This window comes from Strigops habroptila, chromosome 2 (assembly GCF_004027225.2).
Source record: "Strigops habroptila isolate Jane chromosome 2, bStrHab1.2.pri, whole genome shotgun sequence".
Lineage (NCBI taxonomy): Eukaryota > Metazoa > Chordata > Aves > Psittaciformes > Psittacidae > Strigops > Strigops habroptila.
This window is the reverse complement of record NC_044278.2, coordinates 44,757,606-44,770,912: the sequence shown is the minus strand read 5'-3', so window position 1 is coordinate 44,770,912 and position 13,307 is coordinate 44,757,606. Positions and strand designations below refer to the sequence as shown.

Below are 13,307 nucleotides of genomic sequence, written 5' to 3'. Positions count from 1 at the left end.
AATTAGAAGTTTGTAACTGACTTCGGCAGGGTGCAAATTGCACTCTTTCTGTCTTAATATATAAAATGAACTATATGCTTGATGCCCAATACACTGACATACAAATCTGTGTATTTCTAGCACAGTTTCATTTCTCCAAATTTTATGAAGACAAATGTTTACCTCAAGTTTTTTATAATTATCACTAAATGTCTCTACTAAAATCTAATTATGCACAAAGTGCTTCCCCCCCTCCAGCTATTGATGATTATGAAACAACGAATAGCATTTTTATTTAGGATTGAGGCCTTGGAGTAAGTGATTAAGTTGAACGCTTTTGAATGATGTTCTAGAATTCTTAATGGTCATGAAGGGAAAAGGAATTGGGGAAGAGCTAGGGTTTTTCCCCATTGTTATAATTTAAATGCAAATGATCAGGTACCATAATGTTGTATTAGTCTGTTTGTTCATTCCCAGAATGTTTGTACAGTTTTTAGTTTTTAGATATAAGGCTTACATGCTATGGCAGAACAACTACATTTGTATTAAAATCTCACGCTCTTATAGCTCTGGATTAAGTAAAACTATTTTGTTCTTGTTCATTGCATGATGATTCATTTTGCTGAATTTGCTCTGTGTTTTGTAGACTGCCATGGTAACACTGAGACCATCTCAGAGGTCTTTTGGTTTAATTCTTAAGTTGTGCTGTGAACCTGGCTGCCTCAGGGATGGTAGTAGAATGAGGGCTATTTCCCTACTGAGAGGCGAAGAATGGCCTTATTTCCTCTTCTGCAAGGGTTATCATTCTAGCCAGCAGGCAACTTATTAAAACAGACCTATATGGCACTCAGTATGAAGAATGAAATTGTGGTTGCTATTAATAAGGTTTTCCTTGCTATTTTCATCTTGAAAGAATCCATCCTGTCTACACTAAATTACAGAATGTTGTAGTTCTTGCTATCAATAACTTCCTTGAAATTACTATTTTGGTTAAAAGTTTAGACTTTATTTTATTATTACAATTACTCTGCCATTCACTCTGTATCGTTCATGGAGTTTGAGTTAACAGATTTCCTGTAAAAATTAGTGATTTTAAAAACAGTCTTAACAAAGCCAGTGCCTTTCGAAAAGCAGGAAAAAACCCCACAAAGTTCAGTGGGTGCTGCCACTAAACAAGTATTTTTAGCAGTTTCTTTTCAACCTTTCATGAGCTTTTGAAGGCAAAGATCTCAAGCAAGCATATATGATTTTGTGTAGTGGTTAGATGTGTTTAGCTAGTCTTGAGTTCACTAATGTTTGAACTAGTTTGGATTACTAGGAGAGAACTAGTTTGAATTACTGCAGTGCTTGAGGAGATATGGCAAGAGAGCAAAATTGTTTGAGTATGTAACCCTACTGCTACTACATGACACTTTTAATCTTTTCATAAGTTCTCCTCATTTCAAGATCAGGTTCTCATAAAGTGTTCTCATAAACTCTCTCAGCAGAGTTGTGCACAAAGATGATGCTGAAGCCAGCACAGAAGAGGTGCTCAGGTGCAGTTTTCTTTTAAGAGTCCCCGTGTATGTGCATCTATATTGCCTTTGCTGTCAGTCATGATGCACTTTGGGGAGAATTCAAGAAGCTAGTTTGTGTGGTTTTTTGGGCCAGGCGAATTGTATGACTCATGGTGAACGGACATCAATAAGTGAGTTGACAGGCTTTTACCTTTAAGAAATTGCAGGTGAATGCTGCTCTACGTGCCATGTGTCCAGGAGCACCGGTGTAACAAGTGGATCGGCTTTCTGTGGCTCTTACTTTTAATGAACTAAAAGGGAAAACTGCATGATCGGTGGGAAGAGGAAGATGTGTAGTACTAAATTTCAGGAAATAAGATTAGCTGCTTGCAAATCTAACCTTTATTCCAATAGAAAAATAGGATACATACTGAACACACTGGCAGAACTCTTAAAAAAAGAAGAAAAAAAAAAGAACCAAACAAAAACCAACCAAACAATATAGTTGAATAGTGCTAATAGAAAACAGATGTTTTTTGACTGTTCCTTTCTTTCTGGCAAGTATTTTTTTTCTGTTCTGAACGTGGCTGACCTGTTTTCTTGTGTTTTGCTTATGTTACGGCATTAATGGTTCTTTCATGGTCTGTGTAGCAGCATTTCTGTCACTCAGCTGCAGCATAGGACAGCCAGCTGCACCATGTGCCTGGCACTAGCCTGTTTCCATAGAAAGCCGAAGCAACCCTGTGCAGGCTCTGTTCTCCTGTTGATGGGTGTATCTGAGCAGATGCTCCTGCTTTTCCAGGAGCTCATTTTTTCAGTTCATTACTGTAATCAGAAAGCCTGGACAAACAGCACAAAGACTTTTGTGAGAAGGAGATGCCAAATGAGAAAGGAAAGGGTATTTTCTAAATTCACATGTGAAGAAAAAATAGATTAATTGAAACAGTAAATTAAACAACTGAAATAATCCATTAAGGAGTGGGTAGCCTTTTTGAAAACAACTTAAAACAAACAAACATAAACCCCTAACCATCCCTTTAATTCGGAAGTCGCTGCTTTATTTTCAAAGTTTGCTTCCTAAATACGCTGGTTGATTAACTCTGAAGTTGCTGACACACACACGTGCACACCCCAGATTTCTCCCCGTGTCTTGCTGAGGCTAGTGTCATTGTGATTTCCTTCCACCCTTGAGTTGTCCTTTTTGTTATGTGTGACTTAGTCAAAACAGAGCTTTTGGCCAGTACCCCTAGCTTCTAGAGAAATCCTGTCTGTGTGAGCCAAACCCGATATTATCAGGTGACATTCACCCATTACACATAAGTTAATTAAATTAATTCATTTCTATCCTGCCATGTTGTTCCTCATGAGTAGTCCTGTTATTGGAGCACTGAACTGTGGAAATCATGTATTTCCAATTTATGGTGAAGTTATTTTCTCTCTTTCCCATTTTTGACTGTGAGGTGTATGCCTTTAGGGTTAAAAATGCAGTCTGAGTTAGCACAACCAGACTTCAATGTATTTTGTTTATCAGACTTCTAAGATTATAGCAGAGATGTGGTGGACCTAAAACAGACAGACATAAAAAACTTTGTTCTTTTTTCTGTGTATAGTTGCTTGATTTAACAAATTACTTCAGTGATTGGGAAACATGTAAAAAACCCTATGAAAATATTTTTTGCTGTTCATTACATTTCCATCAAATAAGCTGATATGGAAATAATTTTCTACATCTGATTGCTAGTCAGTCTAGTAAATAATTTATTTTTTAAACAATCACAGAAAATAGCAGTAGAAGAATATTTTCTATCACTTGGTGTTCTTTCTACCTTACCATTTTTTTCATTATAGTGCACAAATAATAAATTGAGTAAACACAATTTGTTTTTACCTAGCTGTCAACATACTTATGTTCTCAGTTTGGTGTAATTATGAGTGTATTTTTGCTCACTGAGGTTGTTTCTATCAACATTTTTGTTTGCTTCTGTCCTGTAGAAAATAAGTTTGCTATTATTATAATAGACATCTTAAGTATGGGATTACAAGACCAGCTGTTCTGTCCGATATATGTTCTCAACACGTTCTGTCCATTGTACTGCTGCTAAGCTTTCTTCATCATAAAATGTAGAAGTAAATTAATTGTCTGTTAAAATTGTTGGACAATATTGGTGTGAAATAAACCAAAGTACTAATTACATTATTTTCTTTTCTTTCCCCAGGAAGATACTGACTGCCTAGAAATTAAGAAAGGGTTGTGAGAAGTCTGGTTGATCAAAGTGGAATTTTTTCTTTTCCCCAAGAGCCTTTTCACAATTGCCTTTTGCAAAATCTTTGGACGTTCCCCATCGTGCCATGTTTTGTGGCTCCCACTGTAAGAGGAATTTGTCTTGATGAAGATTCCTAACATTGGTAATGTGATGAATAAATTTGAGATCCTTGGGGTTGTAGGTGAAGGTAAGTAGTATCTTAATAAAAAATGAATTAGGATTTTGTATAGATTTGACTTAATTGTCTTGATGGTAGTCAGTTTTCATGTGCAAAATACTGCTGTATTCAGATTTTAAGAAACATCAATTTATTCCCTATAGTTCCTTCTGTAATTCCATTCTTAGATGGAAGGAGAAGTTTGGAAGATAAAAGAAAAGGAAGAGAAATGGGACTGTGTTGTGGTTTGGGGATTTTTGTTAGTTTAAGTTTACTATATTAGTTTATTTTTAATGATACTACGGATGTGCAAGTTATCAAACTGCTCTGCAAGTATATTTAAAGGAAGTATTTTCAGCATTTTAAAATTCACTTTCAAGTAATTTTCATGAAATTGTTTCAGTACACATAAATTTAGTACAGTATCTGTTTGTGCAAGTTCTGGTTAATAATACTGGGAACAATATTATTTCTATAACCAAAAGGTGACTGAAGACTTTTATCTTGCCACTTTTTTATTTTCTGCTTTGAGATGGTTTATCTCTTTTCTTTTTTGTTTCAGGAGCTTATGGCGTTGTACTTAAATGCAGACACAAGGTAAGTAAATTGCTTTAAGTTAGAGATAAATGCTGGTATTTGGTAACAATGACTTGTGATGAGAACTGAGATATTATGTATGAGATTTCTTAAAAAAAAAAAAGTTGTTTCGGAATGCAGTTTACGCTCAAGCAGTCTCAATTAGAATGTCAAATTAATTGCTAAATACTTCTGTATAACCACTTACCTGTCTTGGGGCTGGGGAATAGAATGGGATCCATGTGGAATTTCTACAGCTGTTGGACAATCAAAGTGCATTACAAAAGCACTGACTTCTGTGCTCGTTGATTTTAATTTGGAATAAGTAGTAAAAAGAAAAAACTGTTTCAGACACAAAGTCAGGCAACTTGTCTACACTATTTTAACTACTGGGTAAGTTGGATAAATCTGAACTTGCTGCTCATCAGTAAGGAACTGACATGAACTACTTTGCTGTCTTTGGAGCAGCAATATTGTCATATAACAAAATAACTTCTACTTCTGTGAAGCAAAACTTTTGAGAATCATAGAATTATTCATTTGTAGTGATCCAGGAACATATAAAAGTTTTTTTTTTTATGTAGCTCATATCTTTTACTAGAAAAAAGTTATCACACTGCAGCAGGCCTGCCTTCCTGCAGTGGCTTTTAGCATGTACGCAGAAGGACTTTCACAGAGGACATATGTATTTGGAGTGGCTTACACTATTATATTGACTTAAAGTTTAAAAAGGGGGAAAAAAATTAGAGCTTGAAAAGATCCTATCTCAAGTTGAAGCCTTGTCAGGCTTCAGGGAGACTGTAACACTCAGTAGAATGGCTTTGGTAAATGAGATATTTTTGGATAGTTACAGAACAATGATTCAGGGTGAATAGTTTGAAAGCACCTTGGTAGTATCGATACAGTTTATATTAGGCAGCTCTCTTCTTATGGAAGGTAAGCTCACAAAGACTCCAGAAATTTCTAGGATTTCCTACATTGCTGAGTGAAATTTCATATCTGCATGTCTTTAGTCGTGTCCTCATTTGAAAGAGTTCAGTATTCTACGAGTATAGTATAATCCCAGGGTAATCTGCTGTCGGTTCCTGTAAGGATACCTTACAATATACCAGATGACTAGAAAGGAAAGACTTCCCTTTAGCAGAGGGAGGCTCTTCTTCCTACAACCTATGTGAGGATCTAAACTTTTAGGTAGTCACACCATTTTTTTCCGCAGCTTCAAAATTAATCGAACTAACTGTATTGAAGTTCTAAAACAAAGTAGAATTTATTAAAGCTGCTAGCAAGCGGATTTACTAAGACCTAGGGTTTCCAGTATTTGGAGATCTGAAGAAAAGGCAAGGTATGTTGCTATTTTAAACTCACTGATTTATGATTCTCACTCACTTAAAACAAGCTGCACCCAACATCTAGGAGCAGATGACTTTAGGGGTTATCTGGTTTACAAAAAAAGAATAACTATCTAAAAGTTAAACTTTGACATGAGTCTTTTTTCCCCATCCTTCCCCGCTGTTTATCATCTTAACTTTTTCCTTTTATGCCTTGGAAAATATGTTGAGAGGGACGTGTCCTCAGTTCCTTTGCAAGTTGCTGCATAGATTCAGAGCAGGCATGTCCTGCTTGTTGCCTACATATGCAAGGTTTGTTAAGAAAACATTTGATAATTGCCACAAGAATTTAGTTTATGTTTAATTGTAAGCATCATAATAAATAGAATTATTTCCTAGTTCCTACATTTTTGATGCATTTTATTAATTTTTACTTGGCTTATTCCTTTTAAATATGGAAGAAAAGTGTCTATAAAGTTGGAGGAACAGTATGAATTGGAGCTTGAAGATGTGGAACGGCCTGTTTGCTACAGATTTTCACTTACCTTAGACAGAAAAGATCTAAATTATAGACAGAAATTTTAAGGCTCTGATACTAATCATTGACTAGAATGAACATGGTAGAACTGAAGTTGTAAAGAAACACTCTTCTAAAAGAAGAAAAGGGAAGAAGATTCTAATTCCTGTGAGATCAAAGATGTTATAAACTAACGAGGTGGAGTTTAGGTAAGGCTTAAAAACAGTCACTAACTGGCACAAAATGAGAATTTCTATCAAACCATAATAAAAAAGATTGTTCATTAAGAAAAGTTACTTGTATACAAAGGAGGAAAAAAACATATTGCAGGACAGTATATGTGGTTGTTCTCCTTAATCAAGAAATGTTTTTTAATATAACTTTCCTACTTTTATAGGAAAACAAAGGTTTAATTAACTTTCATGAAGTCTTAACAGAATTACCTTAAAATGCAAGGGTGCGTGGCTTGGTTTGGCTTTGGTTGTTGTATTTTGGTTTTGCTTTTTTTTTTTACTGTTTGGCTGCTGATGGCCATATTTTTTTTAGTATGGATGAAGAAAGTAGGAAGTTCTTCCACATGATCTGGCTGCAGGTAGCACAGTTGAACATTGAGTACATTACATAGTAAGTCTATTCAGCACCACATAAGAAGTTTAGAAGCAGCATAAAAACAAGAGAATGCTGCAGTATTTTTAATGTATGTATGGTATATACCACACCATCCTTGGTTGTGTTCCCTCAGCATGTGCTAATTTTCATTTTGTGCCAAGCTAGCAATTATGTCTAAGAATTTAAATATAGAAGTATTTATACTGATATTTATAAACAGTGGGAATATGCCAGGATCAAATTCACAGCTCTTGTAATCAATGTATCTCCATTGTACTGGTGAGGGGGTAAATTTTGTGTGAAATGTGGAGCTCGCTCCTAATTGCAACAATTGCAATGTATAATCCCTAGCGTTTCAATAAATATATATCTTTATGCCCCAGTGAGTTTCATTGGCATGTGTGTATGGATTTAAATTGGAGAGAATGGCATAAGGAACAAATACCTTGTCATTATTATGTGTTTTTATTTTGCTAAGGGAACATTATCAAAAAAGCTGAAGTAGCTCCTCTAAATGACTGTTTACATTACATTATACAGCATGTTTTTATGTTTTTACTGCAAATCTTTTATTGCTAATTGTGGTTCAAGCATAAATATTACTTTATCTGGTTTATCTGGTTGTCTTTGGGGTTTTTTTGGTGATTTTGTTTGTTGGTTTTGGATTTTTTGGGTTTTTTTTTTTTTCTGATGTGAATTTAATACAAATAATGTTGATAAAGCAGATCTGATGTTCTGAAAAGCTGTTTGGTTTTTTTTTTTTTCCTTTCTTTTAATGAGAGGACTTTTCGTAAGGAAATATACTGGAGTGCATTGTGTATGATAATACTGGAAATACATTTTATATTCCCAAACTATTAAAATAGCTTGCCTTAGCTTATTTACTGGATCTTGGCTGTTTACTGAAAAGAAAAGCCACTTGAACAGTTCAACAGTGTCAGACATCATGGCAGAGGAAAAGAATTTTTGCTTAGGTTTAAGACTTAACAAATATTTGCCTTTAAATAAAACCACTATCCCCTTTACTTTGCAACTTGGGCTTGCAGCTTCATGCAGTTATCCTTTGCTAATAGAGACTTAGGCACAAGTGTTAGGACTCTGGCACTGGACACAAAGCTAATAGGACAACATTGTGTCTGAAAATCAATAAAATTATAAGAAGGTGCTATAGGAAAGCCATGGGTGTCCAAAGACAGGCACACTGAAGAAAGAAGCCTAGAGGCAAAACTTAAGTTCGAAGTTCCTGTGAATGTTTCGATATACTTTGACACAATATATAGGCAGAACATTTGGTATACTTTGACAGTGTGTATTTCATTATTCAAGCTATTACAGGGTTTTCTTACAAGAAAAATCTATTAATCATTTCTACCGTCAAACAAAACGGATGTTCATGTGTGGACTTCTTGCTGTGCTTTTAGATCAAAGGCAAGGCCTTACATTACAAGGTGATGTAATCGTGGTTGCTGAGTGGGAGCTGCCTGCTGACTCCTCTGTTACAAGAGCTGGCAGAGTTTGCCCTGCAGCCAAGGGGTTTGTGCAGTGCAGGCCTGGGCCTCCTTAGGGGAGCTCTGTGTGGTTCACTAACTCCTCGATGTACAATGGTCTTTCTGATTCAGGTGACTCCACATTGTCACTGCCTGTTAGTTTGTCAGCTACCTTCATATTCCTATCAGTTCATTGGTCAGTTGTGTCAAGAAATTGCCTTCTGCATCTTCCAAAATATCCTCTGTCTCCACCAGGCTGTATTGCCCTTGCAACAGCTGTTGGAGTGCTCCAAGTCCTCTGTGAAAACTGGACTTTATCTAGTAACTTTATTTATCTATTTTGCTGTCTTGATCAGGTGCTTTGAAGCAGGTGTGCATCCTAATGCCACTTGGGTTTTTCTGTCTTCTAACCTTTGTGCAAAACTTAGACTTGTTTCTTACTTATTTCTAAGCAAATGTCCATGCCTTCAAGCTCCCTTTTCCTTTGCAAGAATCTCCTTGCCTTCTTAGCTTGTCCTTCTCAAAATATCCTGAGCCTGTTCATGGCAGTGCTCTGGTCATGCAAGCACATTTTCTGTGATCCTATTGAGGGATTTCATCATCTAGGATGACAGGTAGTTCAGATAATGCGTATATCTTTAACTGTGCACTGACACCTAGTTTCTCCTGTTTGTTTCTCGTTACACTAGCGTTTTGTGTACAGGCATCTGGGACCTGGTTGTGTTGCTTTCAAAGAGGGAATGGGAGCTTCATACTCATAGAAAATTTGTGGTCTGCCTGATGTTATAAAAACATAGTTTCAAATTTGCCTGGGAAATGGAGAAGTGGTTCTAACAACTCATGTATCTGCTTTTGTTATTAACATTGTCTTACTCTTCTCGCTGGGTCCCTGGAGACCCTTTTAGTGTTGTTGTTTAACCCTTAAATGTTTAACCCTTCTTATGTTGATGAGTTTCTCTTAAGAAGTGTCAAAATCAGAAGGTAAGTGTACTTGTTTGTAAAAGTAGCGTTTATCTTCAGTATGTTGTGCTTTCAGATGTTCTTGCTTTAGATCTGGCTTTCAAGGTTTCTTAACTCTCCAGCTTGTGTTAAGCCAAGTGCTTGGACTGAAGAATAAAGTCTTCATTTCAGTTTATCTTCAACTTTTGCCTGAAATGGATACAGCTCTTTTTTTTTTTTTTTTTTTAATATATATTTCTTATATATGAATTTGACTGATTTGACAGTAATTCCTGTTTGGATGACTGAGAAATGAAATGATGAGTAAATGAAAAATCTGAGTTCCCAAAATGAGCACATATTGCTGCCTGCATTTTTTTCCACTCAGCATTAATGTCTTTCATGTGGTGAAGTATGAACTGATTTCAGATCTTGACTTTGCCTGCTTAGCTGGAGAATAAACTAGCACTGTCTGGTGCTTGAACCCCAGAATACTGTGCTGATTGAGAAGTTTCTGGTTCTTGGTGTTTGTATTTCACTAAGCGCTTTGTAATAATGTAAGGAGAGTTATTTCTATCTGAAATAGGATAGATTTTTTCTATAGGAAAAAGGATAGATACTTGGTACAGTATTGCTATTTAAGATTTTAATGACTAATCTGAAGGTAAATATGAAAGTACTGCTGTTAAAAGTTGTGGAAAACAGACTGCAGTGGTAAGCAATAGAAGATGATGATGCTGAGCATCTAGCATTATGTGTCAAGTCATTCAATTCAGCCAAAGCATATATTAAATATTTGTATTTCTTTCTATACAATTGACATTCAGGTTAGAACCTTCCAGCAAAAATTGAATTATGTTAGGAGCATTTTAAGCAATTAGTTTTATCATTTCAGAGTAAAGCTGACAGCTGAGTCATCCACAGACTTTTTCCAATCTACTACCCTGATATACACCAGCATGGTCATTTTGCGTCAAATGAGTTCAGCTAGCTCAGTACCTTTGTGACCTTTGTTAGAGGTAAACAGCAGATGAAAAACAGGGCAGGCATGTTGTGATACTCCCCAAAGTATCCAGTGTCTCTAATTGGTACAGTTCTACTGGGAAGTCATTATCACCAGAATATTCTAGCACAGATTACACCAGCAGTGTATTTTTTTCATTACTTTATCCTGTGCCTAAAGCCATCTGTCCTTTAAGTCTTAGTTGCCTGTGCATACTATTTAAAGCATTAACTGATATTTCTGTATACTGTGTGAAGTATTCTGTCCTTATGCATTCATTTTTTTTTCATACCATCAATTTACATATAACTATCCTTCACCTAAAACCAGGTAAAAAGTACAGTGCCAAATCCTACTGATTAATGTCTAAGATGTCACATATTCTCTCATTGTTACTATTGCTATCTTGTTGCTGCCTCTATTTGGTTACATCCTCAAATTTTTTGCTGATATTTCTTTGGTTTATGTATGTAATTAAAACCAGCATTGCTAATTTTCTCTACTAATCAAATGTGTTTTGGCAAGATTTTTGCTTTTAATCATGGCGGAGAGCAAATCTCTGTGCAGCATACTATTTTCTTTCAGTAACAGGAGCTTATCTATGGGGGATTATTGCACTTAATGCTGTTGTTCCTCAGGCTAAAACACCCACTCACTGATGTGTTTTTGTGCCAAAACTTGTGTGAAATACACACAGTGAACATGAGACCTTTACTGGGCTTCTGAAGTAAATAGTGTGCCAGTAGTAAATGTTTGCAGTAGTCAGAGTTGTGATCTGTCTTGAATATGATGTGAGGAAAATAGAGCTATTGGGCAAGCTGTAGTGCTGAAAATCGTATTTACTCTTTAATAACCATTTGCTTTAACTTCATCATTAGGCAATAAATAACCTTTTGAATTCCTTACAGAATTCTCATTTGAAATATTAGATATATAGTATTTCCTTCATGGGCTTCTATACTCTGCTTCCTTTGCATTTCCTTGAGTGTGGCAGTGAGAGGTAAGCCTGATTAGTGCTAATTCCCTTCAGTTATCACTTTCCTGTATGTATATATAAATGACATACAATAATTAACTGTAACTGCTTGCTATGCAGGGTAGATGCTAATGTAGTACTGGAAATTTCTAAAGCTTTTGTTATTCATTGATGCATTGTGGCATTTTGTGTATACTTGAACCTGTGCCTCTTCCATAGTCCTCTCAGTTCCCTGTGGCAGGGGGAAACAGACAATTGGATTAGCATTATATTAATGTGTTTTAAATATCAGTGAAGTCCTGATTTAGATTAAAGACTTAGATTTTCATACATGTACGGTTATTGCTTGAAAGATCAGATAGTTGTGTAGAATGGAGGGTAGAAACTAAGTTGCTGAGATCACACAGGTAGGGAAGACAGCTGACTCTTTGATCTCTCCTCACCTCCCATCCCCAAGGTGGGCCGTAATATTGTCTATATCACAAGATTGATGCCTTTTATTTATTTTCCTCAAAGTCTTATTCTCTCTCCGCAATTTTTTAAAAAGGGTTGTTTCATAAGGTAATGAAAACCATTAAAGCACTAATTTTGAGAAAGCTACCAAACTCTGAAATGATTTACCTGCTCCAGTGGGGGAGGAAAAAAAATCAGATCTCTGGTTGGTAGTGTTCCAGTTTCCTAGAAGCCTGAGTTATAGGATTAACTGAAGTAAACATTTGTTTTTCACAGTTTTAAGGCTGTGTAGGATGAGAGGATAAAATAAGGTAGTCCCAGGTCTCCTTTTGATTGCTTTTGTTGCATTATGTTGTCTTCTGTGTTACTTCTGCTATAGATTGCTAAAGTATGCTTTATTTCAAGGAATTTTAAATTTGTTGTTATATGAACCCTTGCTATCTTTTTCAATCACATGCAATGATTTCTTTAACAGGACTCAGGCTGTACAAAGCAGGCATGAAAAGAAATGCATTAAATTTAATGCATTTATTATTTACATTGGTCAGTCTGTCTGTAGTTTGTCCTGCAGCCAAGGGTTTTGAACAGTGTTGCTTTGAAATCTGTAGTTGTGGTGTTTCCCTTTGAGTCTTTTATGACAATCCAGACTGCTATATGAAAGGTCCCCTGTAGGATACTCGTTCCCTTACCTCCTTCTTTGTACTTGTCATGTTATGAACCCTGCTCAGATGTGGGCAGTATTCAGCATTCAAAATTGGCATTCCCTCCCTCCCTTCTCCCCAAAGACTAATTTACAAATAGAAGGTGCAGGGGAAAGATGAGAGAGAGCTTTCAGAGGGGAGAAACTAAAATGCTGTGGAAGGAGATACCAAGATATTTATTTTTTTGAGCTGTGTTGAATTTAAAGCAGTACAATGCGAGGGTGTTACTTTCAGTGCCCCAAATTAGTATGGCTTAAGTTCACTTGGCAATTGTAACGTGGGGCAATGGAATTTTATGCAGCACAAACCTGGGATGCAAAGACCTAATGCTCCAGATCTTCAAAACATGAAAGGGGAGGGAGAGAAACAGGTGATCACTCTTATATTCCAGTAATGAAGGTAGCTGAAGGAGGCATAGAAGCCAGAGTTAAAAATAACAGGAGTGGTTAATCTCACCTTGGGAAGGTTATAGGAAACGTATTACTGGTGGTTTTCAATTTAAATTGAGTCAAAGATAAGTAATTTGTTACAGTCACAGTGTCTCATATCACTATTTCTTTTAGTCACACAGCTTTTTCCAGTTTCATGCTAATGGCTCTAGATTAACCAAACATCTGTCACACTTTGTTTCTTGAAGAAGTTGTGTGTTTTTCTGATCGTCTTTTACATAGTATGTTGCATGAATTCCTCCTATGGGTACTGGTTTGACTAAGTGAAAGGTTACTGCTTATGCCACAAATAACACTTTTCCTTGGAAATAAATAAATAAACATGCTCCTTAGTAGTTGCTGCATGCTCCCATCTGCAAAGGGATTATATATC

The 13,307-nt window shown here is 36.0% G+C and overlaps 1 protein-coding gene across 3 annotated transcripts in view; it reads left to right on the top strand.

The window, feature by feature from the left end:
* CDKL5 (cyclin dependent kinase like 5) overlaps window positions 1–13,307 on the top strand; it is a 132,633-nt gene that overhangs the window by 48,860 nt on the left and 70,466 nt on the right. For all 3 annotated transcript variants that reach the window (XM_030476703.1, XM_030476700.1, XM_030476701.1), the window contains 2 exons: window positions 3,692–3,926; window positions 4,459–4,493. In XM_030476703.1, coding sequence (XP_030332563.1) covers window positions 3,863–3,926; window positions 4,459–4,493 — 99 coding nt within the window. In that variant the 5' untranslated portion in view covers window positions 3,692–3,862. The remainder of the gene's footprint in view (window positions 1–3,691; window positions 3,927–4,458; window positions 4,494–13,307) is intronic.